General features: G+C 34.8%; 3 protein-coding genes and 1 non-coding gene across 4 annotated transcripts; 1 reads left to right on the forward strand and 3 right to left on the reverse strand.

Moving 5' to 3' along the window:
- Nucleotides 1-1,369: 1,369 nt before the first annotated feature.
- LOC116013661 (probable low-specificity L-threonine aldolase 1) lies at nucleotides 1,370-5,664 on the reverse strand. The gene is made up of 11 exons (XM_031253543.1): nucleotides 5,509-5,664; nucleotides 4,753-4,856; nucleotides 3,903-4,350; nucleotides 3,401-3,512; nucleotides 2,993-3,043; nucleotides 2,767-2,838; nucleotides 2,539-2,671; nucleotides 2,380-2,438; nucleotides 2,173-2,273; nucleotides 1,760-1,826; nucleotides 1,370-1,645 (listed from the first exon to the last, which is right to left on the reverse strand). The coding sequence occupies exons 3-11, from the start codon at nucleotides 4,343-4,345 to the stop codon at nucleotides 1,589-1,591; spliced, it is 1,095 nt and encodes a 364-aa protein (XP_031109403.1). The 5' UTR covers nucleotides 4,346-4,350; nucleotides 4,753-4,856; nucleotides 5,509-5,664; the 3' UTR covers nucleotides 1,370-1,588.
- Nucleotides 5,665-8,122: 2,458 nt separating this feature from the next.
- On the reverse strand, nucleotides 8,123-13,464 carry LOC116012185. Its single transcript, XM_031251667.1, has 10 exons — nucleotides 13,249-13,464; nucleotides 12,839-12,935; nucleotides 12,633-12,737; nucleotides 12,440-12,517; nucleotides 12,089-12,144; nucleotides 10,741-10,798; nucleotides 9,863-9,988; nucleotides 9,637-9,732; nucleotides 9,450-9,521; nucleotides 8,123-8,535 (listed from the first exon to the last, which is right to left on the reverse strand). Exons 1-10 carry the CDS (start codon nucleotides 13,365-13,367, stop codon nucleotides 8,473-8,475), a joined length of 870 nt encoding a protein of 289 aa, XP_031107527.1. The 5' UTR covers nucleotides 13,368-13,464; the 3' UTR covers nucleotides 8,123-8,472.
- A 64-nt stretch (nucleotides 13,465-13,528) lies between these two features.
- TRNAR-CCG lies at nucleotides 13,529-13,601 on the forward strand. Its single transcript has one exon. It is a non-coding gene; the product is annotated as a tRNA-Arg (tRNA).
- Nucleotides 13,602-14,150: 549 nt separating this feature from the next.
- Nucleotides 14,151-15,920, reverse strand: LOC116013343 (transcription factor MYB4-like). Its single transcript, XM_031253034.1, has 3 exons — nucleotides 15,636-15,920; nucleotides 15,064-15,193; nucleotides 14,151-14,920 (listed from the first exon to the last, which is right to left on the reverse strand). The coding sequence occupies exons 1-3, from the start codon at nucleotides 15,766-15,768 to the stop codon at nucleotides 14,464-14,466; spliced, it is 720 nt and encodes a 239-aa protein (XP_031108894.1). The 5' UTR covers nucleotides 15,769-15,920; the 3' UTR covers nucleotides 14,151-14,463.
- Nucleotides 15,921-18,054: the final 2,134 nt, after the last annotated feature.

Genomic DNA, 18,054 nt, shown 5'->3' on the forward strand with positions numbered 1-18,054 from the left:
TATTTTTATATGAAAAGATGTTGGCAAAGTTAATATTATTTGTGGGTTGGCACCAAATTTCAACTTTAAATTTTGTCCTTGCATGGTTATTTAGGTGGTCACCAAACCCACTTTCCTATAAACAATTATATTATATTTGCATAGCATTGCCACGTTTCGATGGCAAGATTCTAAATTTTGACCTTTGAATATTTGAGGAAAATGTCAAAATGCTTCAGTACTTTGATTTGTGAGAAACTCCACAGCTGCTATCCACCTTGTGGCCCTAATTGGCAAAAAACCACAAATGGATAAATCAGCCTAGGTTACTCATAGTTGACCAATAAATTAAACCTATCTCGAATTTGAAATCGTGTGATTAGTAAGTCAACTGTCCGATTAACTCAATTGGGGTTGTCCCGAAAATGTCAAATACAAGTAATACAAAGTGTATTTGTTACATGGCTCATAGGGCCACCATTGTGATGTCTCCATATAAAGCCAATAGCTTTTCATGGGATTGAGGTTGTTGTGTCATTCTATTATACCAAAATGAATCCTTAACTTTTGTCCTGTGTGTACATTGGTCACGGACACCACAGTGCAGTGCCATATATCATTTCAATTCCCATCTATGGCCTCTTTTGCTTTCGGCCTGGTTTGTCACTCCAATAGCTACACCTCCATCCACTCAATTGCCTATCATATTTGATGTGATATTTTTTGGGATATTTAATCTTTTTTCAAAATTTTATGTTGTTTAGTTGTTTTATTTATACAAGTTGAGGATCACATTTTCACATGCCCCGTTCTTGCCTCTAATTTTGGTACGTGGAGAAGACAAAATTGTGATGTGTCAGATTTATGTGGTTTTAATGTTTTATTTATACAATTTGAGGATCACGTTTTCACCTGCCCCGTTCTTGCCCCGACCCTATCCTAGATTCTTGGTGGGGAAGACAAAATGGTGATGTGTCTTACCCCTATACGAGTATACGCAACTAGTTATACGTAGTGCATGCTCCCAACAATTCTTGATATCAAGTGCTTAATTACCACTTCATCAAAAGTTATAGATAGTAACAATGGTGCAACTTTATTTCTATATACTTGTATAGCTGTCAACTCATTTAAATGTTAGAATGTTTGACTGGTAACAACAATTTTTATTTTTATTTTTTTGACATGGGAAAATTATGTCAAGATATATTTGATGTGATATTTTGCAAGTCTACCCCTAGTAGATTTTCACTTTTGGTGTAAAATTGCTCCAACTTCCAAAGCACAAGGCTGAAGCCAGATAAGGCTTATTTAAGCCCATGATTTCAATTGAGCCCAGTCGTTTATATCTAGTGCAATGTGCAAAAATAAGTAAATAAAAAAGAAAAAATCATCACAATCATCAGATCTTTCTTCTCTTAATGAAACTTCATCATTGCATTCTGGCCTACTGGCCATATGAGTCTAGGCATCATAAAATAACACAGGATAAAAGATAAGCTGATAACTTCTTAATTACTTAAAGATGAAGATGAACTGCAGATCAACTGGAATGCAGTTCTTTACTAGATAGAAAATCTTGAAGCAGAGATAACAAGCTCGATCAATTTCAATGGTCCCCGCTTCCGTTTGCCACTCCAGCCACGCAAACTCCAGCCACAGCGTGCTGCATCAGTTCGAGAGAATAAACCAGCATAAGCTATGGTATGGTTGAAATGTGATCTTAAGTAGTAGTGGCAGCAGCTAATTAAGAAGATTGCTAAAGCAGTCTTGTGTGTACCTGAACTCGGGATAATGCATACTGCACATCAGTGTCGGAAATCTGGTGGTGAATCACGAACCTGATTCTGCATTCGCGACATTCCAGGATCAATATCAATATCGATGAGCAAACTACGAATTTGGAAGGCGTTGCGTTGGTTTGTGTAATTTTTTTTTGTCAGGCCACGAGGTGTCCTGAGCAGGCCCTAACTGTAGGAGACACCTTTTAAGCCTGTACGATATTCAGACTAATCTCCGTTCGCACCGGGCCGGCCCAATTAAGGGGCAAAGTGCTGGCCAGATTGGTTTTTTCATACAAGAAGGGGTTTGAACTCCCGACCTCTCTTAAGGGGCGAGAGTGCATGGCCACTCACGCCGACCAAGCTGGTTTGGTTTGTGTAATTTGAATACTGAAAGTGTACACATACATACCTCTTAGGGCCTTCTGGTAGAACGAGCACGCCATGTTCCGCTAGCCTCTTGCAGAGCTCCATTTCTGTTGTGTTTGCTTCCTTAAGTATATCGCAGAATACCTAAAACCGATAGTAATGTGTTTATAGGATGAGCAACACTGTATTCTACATTTCTACTCCTTACAATGTATCAGAATTTCGACATCCAGTAGACTATGAAGCTTACAATGTTTGTTTCTACTGTAGCCATATCAACTTCCAGTCCGCTAATTTTGTTAAGCCCCTCTGAAAAATTCCCAAGTCAAGGAACACGGAATCATCAGCCAGTTGAAGAAGGTGAAGAAACGTGTTATTCTCAAACATAACGGATCGAGGAGAAGGTTACCTGCTAAAGTTTTAGCCTTTTTGTGATCCCCTTCGAGCTTACCGACATGTTCTTGTAATCCAACAAGAGCAGCAGCACACAAGACGCCTAACTGTCTCATTCCACCGCCTAAGGTCTTTCTCATAATCCTTGCCTATATAGTCAAGGAGAAAACGATGTTAAATCATGATAACTTTTAGAGCAAAGGTTGAAATCTTTTAACTTTCATTGTAAATGTATAAAGTTTACCCTGTCAATGAAGGTTTTCGAACCAACAATTACACTTCCTACTGGAGCGCCCAGACCTTTTGACAGACAAACCTGCATATATTCTTCAATCAGGCATGCCAACAAATCATGTTTGTTTATACTAGAAACAGTACAATTTGATATTTTATTTTATTGAAAAATAGAATTTGTACATTACGTAAAGTCTATTGAATGAATAAGAGTTTGAAACAGATGACAAACTTACAGAAACAGAGTCGGCAGCCTGTACAAGCCTACTAGGAGGAACGCCAAGGGCCTGGAAATACATTCATCTAATTAGAATCACGGTTATGTGAAGCTGAAGCCAATAAATGAAGTAGCAACTAGCATCCACATTGAGCGTGCCAATAAGAAAGGATTTGGGGACAAAAAATTCAATTGAGATTCACAAACTAAAACGTGTTATGCTCTGTGCAATTGTCATGCCTTAAAATGTGTTATCCGCTCTAAGCCATTTGAATATTTCATAGATTCAGATCAGGATTCGAATGGTAACTTATCATCATGTATACAACCTCTCTCTATATAAAAATCGGGCTTAGATTGTTAGTAATTCCTTAAGACACCTTTATTATAAAAGACAATTTCTTTAGCAAAAAAAAAAGGAACTCACAGCAGATGCATTGAATATGCGAGCTCCATCAATATGAAGTTTCAGCCCATGCTTCTTTGCGAGCTCTCCAACTTTGTCTGTATACTCTGCTGAGAGGCATCTACCACCAGAGCTGCAATCAAATATTGCTAGTAAGAGCTTGCATCACAGAATGAAAGTTTGCTAGTAAAACAACGGTTGCAAGCAATTCTGATACAAATCGAGAGATTTCATTCTAGAGTATCTGCAAGTGTACAAAGTTCGGCCTAATAAATGTTAACGAGCAAGTCATTGGATAACTGCAGTTCTAGAATTTAAGCACAGTAACGATGATCATATAATAGTCATCAATCGTATTTGTATATGATAAGAAATTCCAATGGCTACAGGTTTCAGGTTCATGCTTCCAAAATGCCAAAAGTAACAAAAACGACAGAAACCAAACGTGAATGAATTATAAGTAACTTTATGTGAATGATGCACCAAATAAAAATGCTATTTTAATATGATTTGCAAGCCTTACTGTGCATGTGAATTTTCCAAGCAGATCAGTCTAGTGGTTGGGAAACATATCTCAAATCTAGGATCTCGGATTGCAGCTTCAATCTGATCAAGATCCATGGTTCCATCATCATTGTTCTTGATTGTTCTCGGATGAACACCTCCAATGGTGGAAATACCTCCATTTTCATAAATGTGGATATGCGAATAATCACCAAGGATGATTTCACTTCCCCTAATTGGACAATGAGTAAGAACACTAATAAGGTTACCCATCGTGCCTGAAGGAACAAAAAGACCAGCTTCTTTGCCCATGATCTTTGCGATTTCTGCTTCAAGGCGTTGGGCTGTTGGGTCATAACCCAAGACGTCATCATCTACTTCAGCACTTGCCATCGCAGCCCGCATGGCTTCTGTTGGTTTAGTAACTGTGTCAGAGCGGAGATCCACAGTTCTTGTCACCATTTTCCCTGAAATTACAAATTTTAAAAAAAAAAAAAAATCAACACCAAGGCAATACAAGTCTTAGAAACGACATATTTAAGTCAGAAACGAAGCTTGTTCTGATCAAACTGGAAAATACATAAGATTTTGACATTCTCATAGCATAATCACAAGATCTTGTTCTGTTTTCTCAAGCAATATATGATAAAGTAGCTTGGACTTGATCCCATTAACACAATTGTATTTTATATTTGTAAGACAATAAAACAAAAATTTCATAATAACCATTCTAGTCCACTACTACTTCCATACTAAATATACAAAATTTATGAGTATAAACACAAAGAAATGTATGTATGAAACAAGTGTGTGTGTGTGTGAAACACTACATCAATAGTAAAGAGCATAGGAAATAGGTAAGACCATACTTCTTGAAAACTAAAGTTGAAACTGAGATGACTGTTCTGTGCCCTTCCTAATGAGAAATGCAAAGCTCAAGATCCCTTCACCAGAACTGAATCAATTCACTAAGCTGCACACAAAAACCTCCAGTTAATCCACAAGATTTGTAAATTGTAATGACAAATCAATAACAAAACTGAGGGCAAACTTCCCTTTGTTTAGAAGCAAAAGCACACAGAAGAGCCTAACAACCAGTGTGTATACTTACCACAACCAAAAAAAATATCTAACCCACAACTTCTAAGCGAAAATGACAGAAATATATATACACACACACACTTCTAAACATGCATACAAAGATCCCTTAACAACAATTTATTAAACATCTTAACTGCACCCCAACAACCATAGCCCCCACAGAATATTTAAAAACAGGCATTGCTACTGACCCAATGTTTGTACTTATCTGTTTTGTCATGCAGAGATGAGAAAACAACATGAAGCTTTAATAATCACACGGATGGAGACTAGACCCGGGTGATGACATCCCCCATATAAATACAAAAACATGCATGCATTGTTCTTAATAAGTGGATGAAAAAATTCCAACACACCCATCCAAAATCCTTATCTTTCACTGTAACAGAGATTCTTTTCTTTCCTCATTGTACCCAATTTCTGGGAATTCCTAAAAATACAATCTTTGTAGCATAAATCAAAACAAAATACAGTATACCCTAGAAATTTCCCTAATTTCCAGCATCCCTTATCTATTGACACACCTTTTCAGACCACCATGAACGGTGGTTGGCTCCTCTTCAATCCTTCTCTCTCTCTCTCTCTCTCTCTCTCTCTCTCTGCAATTGAGTGTACTCTGCTATCTTTCTTTGGTAGCAGATTTATGGGTATTTATACCTAAAGTGGATATGATTTCCACGTACTCCTTATAATTAATACTAAAAAAATAATGTTGTTTTTTTTTGAGTATAGACATGGAAGAGGGGATGGGATGGATTAATGCATGAGCTTGGAATGAGTTGGCAGATAAATGATAGTGTTGTGAAGGTTGGGTGATAGATGAATCGATCATATGAGTTCTACTGTTCCATTTTGGCTTTCCCTCAGTCCTTGGGCCCACACCATATCAATCCAACTTCCTAAATTTGGTCTAGTATTAATTATAATTATATTACTTATTATTAGAGCATTATCATTACTAATGTTTTTCTTTTTTTTTTTTTGTTTTTGAGGTGCTAATTAAGAAGGAGAGGATGAAAAGAGAAGAATGAAAAAAGAAAGAAGAAAAAAGAAAAATTAAAACCAGGTTTGACGCAAGAAATAAAAATACCGTATGTGTGAGTGGGCGGGTGCACTGCACACGCCCGTCATCCCATTCTCTTCTTTTCCTTTTCTCTCTCCTGATGGGTCCCACAAAAAAATCATTATTACAGAGATACCTAACTCTTCTTCCTCCTCCACATAAGTCACTTAAAAAACTGTGGAAATATTACAGATGGGGATGTTCTATATATTATGACTTTTAGTTTTAATGTTTTTAATAGTATCTATATAAATAATTATGATGTGTTCAACCATGTGTTCTATGTCAACTTAAAGGTTATGGCAATGACGTGGATATCTGAATCCATGACCTTTTATATTATGTTGACTCTTATACTAAATTAAATTAAAAGCATAATTAGATTACACATTTATGTTTATATATTATATGCTCAACAAATAAGCCGGTTCCTTTGAGTCAAACTTAAAATTTTGTAGTTATCAATTTAATAGTCCGACCAACATCATCATAGTATTTATAGGACTTTTCTAGTTGTTACAAAAGATTAAAAGAGATTTGTACACACATAAGAATAGTTTGTCCTCCGAGGCATTCAATTCAATGGATCAATTGGTCTTTCCAAGTAGCTAGGTCGGTTGACCTGACCTTCCTGAAATTTGTATTGGAAATTTGGAATAGCTTAACATATCCCCTAATCGCACATGTTAAAAAGCTAGGCAATTTGGTTTTCTCATTGATAGTCAAAAGTACATTAGAAATCAAATTGGCAAACCTTCCCACCATTAGTATATTGAGATTTGAGAGGCGTCTAATATGGCGGCCCCAGTGGCTGCTTGGCGTCTTAATCACCCCTCTTGCTTCGTAATCAAACTATTATGGAACATAGTATATATATTACAATATGAAACACAAATAAATATTTATTTTTAATATACTAAAAATTACTTAATATGTTTCATTTTACATTTCTTGTTTACTATTTATTGCTTAAACTAACACCTTACATATACATACATACATACATATATATATATATATATATATATATATATATATATATATATTCTTTAGTATTTTTTTAAAAAATTATTTTTAAATTTAATTTTTTTATCTAATAGTATTTTTAATGTAATATCAAGTTATATAAATTTTATATACTAATATTAAATTTAACATTATGAAACCTTCAATTAAAAATAACTTCAATCAAATCTCAGATTAACCAAACTACACAAATGAAACGGGATGAGTAAACTTAAGTGTATTAAGTGTACTAAATATATTTTTTTTAATACTAGTCAATATCGCCTCCACTAAGACTCAAATCTATCCCTTTTCATATGAGAGTGCACATGTGTCACTAGACCGCAAGGTCTTAGCCGTGTACTAAATATTTATTTTAAGTATTTACTTAAAAATAAGTATTTAATATATTAAAAATGGAAATGCTTCTTACCCATCATAAATTTCCTTCATGACATGTCTTATTATTATTGGGTGCCATGAATTAGCTGACCCCAAAAAATTTAATAAAAATAAATAAACTAACCAATCAAAAAGTGTCATGTCATGAGAAAAATTAAAAGGAGAAAATTTGTTAGAGTTCTACTACATGTCTACATGGACCTTATATTTCTCTTCCCTCACTTTTACTCATTGATGTGTCAAAGGATGATAAGAGCAACCACAATAGTGATTTTTGTTCTCACTACTCCTATTGATGTTGCTCTAAGTTATTTTCATCCTACGAACCCCAATAAAAATGTCAACAACAAAATTTTGAGAGTGAGTAAAAATTGAGAATAGAAATAATATTTTTTAATTTTTTAAAGGATGAATAACATTGGACCACACTCACCACAGTATAATAATAATTGTCAGACGTCCTGAACCGTGGATTCAAACTGCTAAAACATCTCTGAGATGAAACTTACATGACATTTCCTCTTTTATTCCTTTTTTTGGGGCCCTTTATTTGTCAGAAACTGCATGCATTTGACCACTTTTTATCATCACTTTGTCATTTCTAACACTCCTTTAACTTTATGTAAAAGGTTACTGTTTCAATCTTTATTTTAAAGGCCGATAACCTCTTACATAAAGTTAAATAATACCAATAATTAATGGATCGATAATTGACCCAAATGTAGCACAATACAAACTGGAAAAGCAGAATCAATCATCAAATAAGTTTTGAACTCAAACTCAGGGCACACTGGGGGTTAAAATACATGGGATTGCACATGCAAAAACATGTTGCACATGTAAGATGATAGCCCAAAATTGATTAATTCTCGGAATCTCCTAAAAAGAGAACAAACCCTCATTCACTATTTCAGCAGCGACCGTTTCAAAACTTTGGCACCCACCCCCCTACAACACATGGAACAATTCTTTCCCAAACAAACTCTACCATTTCCCGGCAAGGCGACGTGGTTCATCATCATCTGTAATATGATGCCGTAATGAAAAGCAAGACGGATGTCGCAGTCGTCACAAGCAATTCCTGCACCGAGGCACATACATTTTGCATCTAAGTAAGGCATGGCGAAGGGCTATACAATAAAAGTAACGCTTGTGCCCATTGTGTTTAAGGGGTGGGAGATTATTGTACAAGTTTATACTGCTCAGCATGTTACAAAATAAGATTTAAGAATAATGCTCAAATAGACCACTGAACTATACAGGAAAATGCAATTGGACCATCCAACTAAAAAAAACTGTAATTGGTTCATAAATAGTCTAAAATCATGCAATTAAACTAAAATTGATATATCCTCCCGGTTAACACTGATATGGCAATCATTCCATTAAAAAATTACGGAGCATTATTTTTAATTTAGTATAATAGTTTTAAATTATTAAAAATAAAATAAAAATGGCCAGAGAAGGGAGGGGTGGTTTTTTTTTTTTTTAATTAAAATTATTATAATAAATTAAAAATAATACGGTGTAATTTTAATGTGGTGACCACCACGTCAACATTAACAAGGAGAACTGGTTAATTTTGGTTTAATTGCATGATTTTGGATTGTTCACGGACCTATTTGAGCATTATTCCTAAGATTTATCATGAATAATGAATAAAGATAATCTCAGATGTTAGCAAGTGCAAAATTCAAATTTATATCAATTCAAAGCTCTTTCCCTATGAAATCCAAGGCAGAAAAGCCCGATTACCCTTTCAGTATTTGGTTAGTCAGCCAGAGAAGAATCTTTATTGTTCATCGGCACACAGTTTTAGAAATTATGAAGTAACACAGAATTACACAAGGAAGGCAGGCAGGCAGATGCATATTGGTTAATAGACGCATTACTACATTCTGCTCGACTAAACCTCGTACTTTATTAGTTAAGGAGTAAATAGGCTGGTGTAGTTTATCTGTTTGGGGGTGGGGGGTCATGGTGTTTTTTAGATACCTGATTGTTGTAAATAATAGCAGGAATCGAGCTGCCTGTGAATTCAATCAGATTTAGGAGGCCGGTATATCCCTGCAATTGATGAAGAAAATGTAATGAAGGATGTTTGAATAATAAAACACACTCGAATTTCTGGTTTTTCTTCCCCTTAGATTTGTATAGATTCTTTTAATAGTGGAACACGTACCAAAGATGCAACTGCAATGCACCCAAAAGCCAGCGCAAGAGATCGAAGTAGCCTTTTTCCCATCCTCATCATTCGCCCATCATCCTCGCCTTCTTCCTGCAGCGTTAGACCAAAGAAAGAACTATTCAAGCTGTCCCCTATTGACTATGAAGCTCTCATGCACGTGATACTGTCACAAGTTTTTTTATAAAAATAAAAAAAAAAAAACACACACACACACACTTACTGTAAATGTAGGAGACACAGGAGATTCGAACGTTTTTAATTTTTCGAAAATTCTGTATACAAACGCAAAGGCCAGGAATTGCAAAGGCTTCCATTCACCATTGCGCTGGATAAAAGCCCAGGCAGTCTGAAAAGAACACAAAAACATGAGGATTGATATTTATATATATTATCTTTAAAAGAATATTTAAATGTTTGCCAAGCTTTTAGTTCTAATTATTTCTTTGGCTCCATCTCTCTTATTCAATTACACATTCAATTTCACATTAGAAATGGCTATTTTAGGATGAGACGAACTCAAACCAAAATGGCTTCCTTATAGAAACAAGAGATATCATGGGTAATTTTCACTGTGGAATAGAAGATTTGAAGATCAGATGGTAGAGAAATGTCATTATACTTGACCTCAGATATATGTAACTAATTAAAGTGTAAGAGGATAACTGCAAGATTGGTCAAGGGACTCGATCCTCACAAAAGAAACAAGGATGGAAGCCAATCATGAATATAATCTTGAAAATCAAATAACTTCATATAGCTATATTGGCACATTGCCACCGTGCCCAAGTAGACAGTGATCTGTTAAACAACAAATTTTATTGCCATACACAGAAAGACGGTTTAAATTACAAGCATTCCTTCATGACACCATTGGTTGTGCCATGGCTGCATACATATTTGCACAGAGACCATGAAACATACACAACAAAACAATGCACTTATGAGTTTAGAATATGAAAATGCTAAGGCACAAAAGAAGTTAAATCTGGAAGAAATAATATGTAAAAGTAACATGTCCTCCTTTAGAAACACACACCAAAGTAAAGAAAACAGAAAAGGCTCTTCTAGAATAGACATATAAGTATTCTTACTACTTACAAATACAGCAGAAATTGCCATATTGATTTGTATATCTTTGACTTCTGATTTGCTGAACCTGAGAATATAAGGTTGAGCCAATTAATATGTATTTGATTCTACATAGAAGCCATGGAAACACACTTTTGGTCATAAGAAATTAAAGTATAAATCACAGGTTCCACTTAATACTAATGCAGGAAACAATGAAGTCGAAAGAGAAGAAGACTTAAGAAGGAAAGAGTTACTATCAACTTTCCATTTGACATTAAAAAAATAATAATAATAAGTTTCACACAAGAACTAAACCATTTTGTCTGAACCTAGCACTACACTAGAGGACCTTTCACTGGAAAAAACAATGGCAGAGCACCAATGGGGAACCGCAGAATATTCAGACAGCATGCAGGCTAAGTGGAAAAGAATTATTTGAAGAGGTCTCAGTGGATCCGTACATTTTTTAAGGTAAAAGGCATGCCGGTTCACTTGGAACCGTACCTAATAAAGATGATCCTAAATACCCATTGGTGGTTCCATGTAACCAGAAATAAGCAACATAGTTATGTTCTTGAGAACTGCCACTGAGATTAGGAATGTGTTCAAACTTACCTATCCCAAAGTTCAGGAAACAGCTCAGATTTACAAGATAAATGTTAAAATTTAGGGACTGTAGGCCTAGTGGTTGGCAAATAGCCACCACTTGCCAATGAGATGGAAGCTAAACTATGTAAATCATGATGATGATAATAATAATAATAGCAACAACAACAGTAATAATAATATTGTAATGCCTTCTGATGGATTCATCCTAACACTGAGGGGCTAAACCTAGGGTAGGATTTCTATATTTCTAACATGGTACCATGTGAAAATATAAATGCTTTATTGTATTTTTGTATATATTTATAAAAAATAAAAAAATAAAAATAAAAAAAAAAAAGATCTTCCATTTATATACACAAGATGCAAGTAGGGCTAAGCCTGACACTACTACCCCAGGACTACTTTCCTATATTCAACAATAAAAACCAATATGACAACCACAAAACAGGGATCTTAGTCATGACAAAGCACCATGTGAGTTAGTATAAGGATCAGAAACAACATGCCTATTCATTAGGTGATAGATGGTTACACAGATAAAAGCTAATGAAAAACATAGAAAAATATGAAACCTAGGATGTCTATGAGGAATGTCCGAGAGTTTCGGAGCATCCTACATCAAATACACATAATCAACTCATCCCACATCTAATATGACAGTGAAGTAAAAACATATTAGCAATTAACATAAAGTCACTAGCAAGAGCATTTTGATCCGGTGCTTAACATTATTTTTACTGTTAGTAGCACTGACAAAATGACATACCTGGGACCCCATGGTACAATAGGCTGCTTATCAGCATACTTTATCTCCTTTGAAACCTGAGCTTTGTAACAAATGAGTTTATAATTATTAAAATAGTCAAAAAAAAAAAAAACTAACTAATAGATCATGAAATAATAGGAAACTAAAAATGCATTTAAATACAGTTCAATGTTCAGATAGAAGTCATTGAATGAAGTGTAAATTAATAAGAAAAAACACACAACTGTATAAACTTGCATGAGGAAATTAGCAATGGTGTACAAAGTTCAAGAAAACTTGTCAAGGGAAAAAGGGCAGACGTTAAATGGCGCACTAGTATTTGAGTACTAATCGGTGGCAAGAAAACAGTACCTTAAATGATCCAAATGTAACACCCTTCTTTCTCTTGGATAGTTGTGACATCATGATCTTGTCATATGCCATTTCGAGCTGGAAAAAAGTTATTGCAGGCTTATTTACACAGGTTTAGAACATACTCATTCTACTTAACATTCAAAAGTACATGCAACAAAAGTATCATTCTTAAATTACTTATATAACATACTTCTGCAGCAGTTGCTTCATCACCCCTCTTTTCAGCTTCTTTACGTTTCCTCGTATATGCTGCCTTTATCATATCAAATCCCTCAATGGGGCTCACACCAAGAACCTTGTGACCACCAATTGTAAGACAGCCACACAAACAATGTAAACTCTTCAAACGCCAACCCCTAACAACACTTATAAGATTAAATAGTTCCACATTATTACCTCATAAGGATTTAAGCCACTGTTTGAGCTTGAACTTCCTGCAGCTGAGGATGCAGCACAGACCACCAGCCTATTTGCTAAGCACTTTATGGGAAACCTAATAAGAAATTCAAATCCTGTTCCCACATTAAATTGCTAACAAAGAAAATAACACCATTCCCAACCAAAAAAAAAAAAAAATCATGAGAAACACAACTTCTTACACCTCTATCCAAACAACCAACAAGGTAAAATCCTTTTCTTAAACACGAATTACTCAAAGTTATAATCTTTCTTTACCTTTTCCCTGTCAACTTTCATGTGCCATTGTACCAAAAACAAACAACAACAGAACTAAGGTAAAAAAGAAATTCTTTAAATCTTGTTTGGTTATTGGATTTCTATTTTACATGTGGGTGAATGAGAATTACCTGAGAGACGGAGGGGATAAGATTGGAGGGGAAACAGAGCCTCTGAGAAAGGAATTTCTCCCAGAAAATCGAGAGCTTTGTGGGAGATGAATTGAGTTTGGCGATATAGTCAATGCCATGGTTTCTCTGTGCGAGAACTCAGAACACTACGGGGCTTCTAAGGGTTTTTGTTCAGTTCTATTCTGCAGCTCAACACTGAACACTCGCAAACCATCAAAGCAGACCATCCAATTCTTCAAACCACGTTATATATCACCATTAAAGATGCGACAAATAAGTTGTTCGCGTGGCCTAATGGATAAGGCGCTCGCCTCCGGAGCGGGAGATTGTGGGTTCGAGTCCCACCGTGAACGACTTCTACTTTTTCCGTCTTCACCGCACCCTCTGTAACTGTAAGTAACCCCGTCCATGTTTTTACAGTCGTGTTCAAACTCAAATTTCAGCGAAGTCGGCATTCCCAGACAAACCGACAGCTTTACTTTCATCAAGTCGGCATTCCAAACAAAAACCGACACTCATACGGAGAATACGTTTCAACAAATTTGTCAAAATTTTGAACTTCGCATGATGTTTCAGTGATTATAATCAAATCAGACATAGAATGTAATTGAAGAATGAATATGACACTACTTTGTCATCTGTTATCAAAATTTGAGAAATTTGCACCTGAATTGGGTTATAAGAGTGAAGTTTGAGAACAATGATCCAAAATTGAGACTAACTAGAGACAATATATAAGAGCAACTAATCAGAATAATCAGAACCTATGGTCCTATTCATATTTTAGGGGTAAAGGATGAATTAGTTTTAATTTTTATTCTCATGTAAAAAAAAAAAATTAGTGACAAACATTAGGCAAACGATGACTTAATAACCAAGCGACATAATGAGTGAGGCGTTCATTGTAGGAAATATATGATATGATAATTTAATTTTTATTCTTATAAGATGTACAAAAAAATTAGTAACAAACACCCACCAAAAAGTGCACACACATTATACAAATTACATCCAAAAACACCTATCTTTTGTTTTTAAGAGAAACTCAGACAATCACTGTCTGAAATGTGCATTAGATAAATCTCACACCACTGTAACCTTAGCCAGCAAAAGACCAAGGTAAGATCATTCCCATCAAAAGTTAAACTTGTAACTTTGTGATTACCAAGTTAACAATTTGACCAATGTGACTATAATCGCTCCAAAAACAGTCTTTCACGATGTATTTCCAGCATTAATAAGCAAATTATACCAGAAAACTGCATCGTTGCTAATACTAGAACTAGTCTCACAACCTCCAAGCTCCATAGGTAACACAGAGCTGCTAGAAGGCAAGTAGACAATCCCAGAATCATCGTTTGATGTTGTTCCAAGGTTTTGATAACTCTCCTGCATGCTCTCTTCTTCCTCCATTTTCGTCGTCATCAGGGAGCTTGAATACATGCGGTTCTGTCTGCCAACCGAATTGCAGTTCACAGTCATCGGTGCCGGAAACCTCAGGTGAATCGAAGAATCGCCGATCTGGATTGGCGTTATGTTCCCGACAACATTAATATTGTTGGGAGAATATGGACTCCCATGATGCTGGAGCCTCTTCTTCAAGTGGGTGTTCCAGAAATTCTTTATCTCGTTATCTGTTCTCCCCGGCAGCCTTGATGCAATGGCAGACCATCTGCACAGGATGGGAAGAAAACAAAGATTATTGTCTGTTTGTTCCATTGAAACATGCAACCTCAAAATACATATGGGATAATAATTTAAACTTTTAGTTGAGACCAAGTTTATTGTTTTATGTAAATTTTGTGTTTTGCCTACCTGTTTCCGAGTGTTTGGTGCAGTTGGATGATGGTTTCTTCCTCGTCTTTGGTGAAATTTCCTCGTTTGATATCTGGTCGTAAGTAGTTTATCCAGCGAAGCCTACAACTCTTCCCGCATCTTAATAAACCTATATATACCAAATAAATTAATTATTTAGATGTTACTAAAATGTATCACATGTACATATATATAAAGAAGTAAACTGATTTAGGTTGTCAGATCCATTAATTGACTCAAACCAAGAAGACCAATTATAGTACAACTAGCTCTAATGTTCTTGATCTTGGTTTGGTCCTTTTTTTTTTTTAGTATTATTAACTATATTACAGGGTAATATATGTTCTATACTTTATCTATTATTTATTGCAGTTCAAATAATCAATACCCTACCACTGAATATTGATGACCCTCTCTCAAGAAGAGTAACAAGAGGTGCCATATGAGTACAAAGTGCTTGGCTTGGTTCGATCCTCAGAACAACTCACTCTAATAATGTTCTTGATCTATACATATAAAGTATGCAAAACAAGCTTAATAAAGATGAAACGAAACTCAATAATCTCACGTACCGGCTTGTCTTGGTAAGGCTCTCCAGTTTTCGTGACCATATCTCTGTATAAAAGATGTTAAAATTTGATCTTCCTCAGGTGTCCACGGCCCTTTCTTCATTCCCATCTTCTCACAGCAAGGAGCCCTCACCATTCTTCACTATACTTCTCTCTCTCTCTCTCTCTCTCTCTTTCTCTCTCTCTGCATATGTATGAAGCTTCCTAGATAAAAAGGTGGTGGAAATGGGATGATCAGAAATTAAAAGAGAAAATAAGGATTGCAATATATATATATATATATACATACATCCATTGAAAACGTGATGAAAATGGCGAAGTAGAGTGGAAGTTCATGGTTTTCAAAAAGCTAAAGCACAAAATTCCAACAGCAGTCTTTTTGTGTCGCCTCTACCGTTTTAAAACCCTTTATTTATATATAATATTATTATGTGGTCGATCAAGATAGATGTTTTGGACCATCGATCATTTTATTGACAGAAAAAAGAAAAATGTTTGGATGTGATGGATGGGTGATGATGATAATATAGTGTACGATGCAGCTATGATACTTCTTGGTTGCTTCTTCTTTAGGTTGCAGGGTCCATTTATCGACTTTTGCAGCTGTGTAAAATGTAAATTGTCAACAATCTTGTGCGCCACCAACTTATTCTTTCTTTAATGTCTTCCATTTTCTAACCTTAATTACAATTCTTTTGCAAGTTTGAAGAGTATGTATAATATAATTAAACCCTTTGATTATTAGCAAGTGATTATTCTTTTTTATTCAATAATAACTCAAAGGTAATTTCATGGTTTGAATCGCGGATAGAATTCAATTGTGATATGATAATTAGAGCGATGGAATACGTACAATCTTGGATCCAATTCAAAACAACACATCATTCGATAAAGTAGCGGTTAAAGTAATTGGTTCAATTGAGGGATGTGACAGTTGGCATGAAAGACTAGAGACCAATTACTTTGACAATACGAATAGAGAACGTAGTCTGATCATACTGGCACACATTTAGCTTCCTAATATATCATAATATGGTAGGTATGTAATAATGTTTATAATAAGGTATTCCCAATTAATATTGATGAATAATATAATATAATTAACCCACAATGAATAGGTCTGTATGTAATAATGTTTATATGAAATTGAGATGTGTGGTGGCAAACTGGCAGTGCAAACCAAGTCATGCACTTGACCATATATCCATGTAAAAGGTCAAAAGGTAAAAAGTGTGATTGATGAATTAAAGATGGGATTGTGAATTCATCAAAGAAATTAACTCATTAATCTTTAATTTACAAAATAATAATAATAATTAAAATCACAATTACTACTTGAAGATGCGTTTTAGGTAAAGTTCGTCTTGTAATCCTAATTGGTAAAATATCATAAGGAGATAAATCAATCTATATTACTTGTGCTCAAACTGAAAAACCCTAGCTAGTTTGGCAAATGACAACAATGATGATGTAAATCAGATAAGATTGTCCATAGCTGATCAGTTAAAACCAATAAATCAATAGACAACTTTCATAAGAGAAATCGAAATGTATAACCTACCTTGTGGTGTTAATCTTTACAATATAATATAATCTAAGTAGGTAATTAATGGGGACGGAAGTCAAGAAATGATAATCGAATTTTTTGACTAAGTTGTAATGTGTACTTGACAGTCCTCATTTTCCACTGTGCAATTAGACTATATATATATCCTAAAGGAGATTCTTCTCACCATACACCTAAGGATTAAGCAGATCTGGACTTTTTGCCGACACTAGATTTTGTCATCAAAAGCCACTATGCTTTGGAAAAGTTAAGAATGAATGAATGATACAGCAGTAGTTGCATGGCCGGGTTTACATTCAATGTACGTTTTCTAAGTCTTTTTTTTCCTCTTTCAAGGGATTATTGCTTTCTGCAATATTTTAAGATCCTCAAATCTTAGCAAAAATACTTTAATTTAGAGATTGAAATTGCTTGTCATGATATGCTTTTTGCTTTTGGGTATGCATATTAGGCATAAATTGAGGGTTATATAAGTATGCCTTTTAAAATTCATTGTAATTGTAATTATTATAGTCGATGGAATATTGGGTGTCAAGATAATATGATAGATACACCAAATAGTTATGAGTCTAGTGAAATGACTCGAACAATAGTCTAAATCTGAAAACTTAAATATTATGTACTCCGTATAATAGTGTGTTAAGTATTGTCTATTCCCGAGTGAGAGATTGCAAGATGACATGAAACTGGATATATTTTTTAAAAAATTATATATATATTATTAACCAAAAAAAGAAAACATAGAAGTCGAGTGCACACCCTTGGATAGTGGTTTTTCCTTAAAAAAAAAAAAAAAAAAAAAGATTGACAGAAAAAAGAAAAATGTTTGGATGTGATGGATGGGTGATGATGATA

Source organism: Ipomoea triloba, chromosome 3 (genome assembly GCF_003576645.1).
Source record: "Ipomoea triloba cultivar NCNSP0323 chromosome 3, ASM357664v1".
NCBI lineage: Eukaryota > Viridiplantae > Streptophyta > Magnoliopsida > Solanales > Convolvulaceae > Ipomoea > Ipomoea triloba.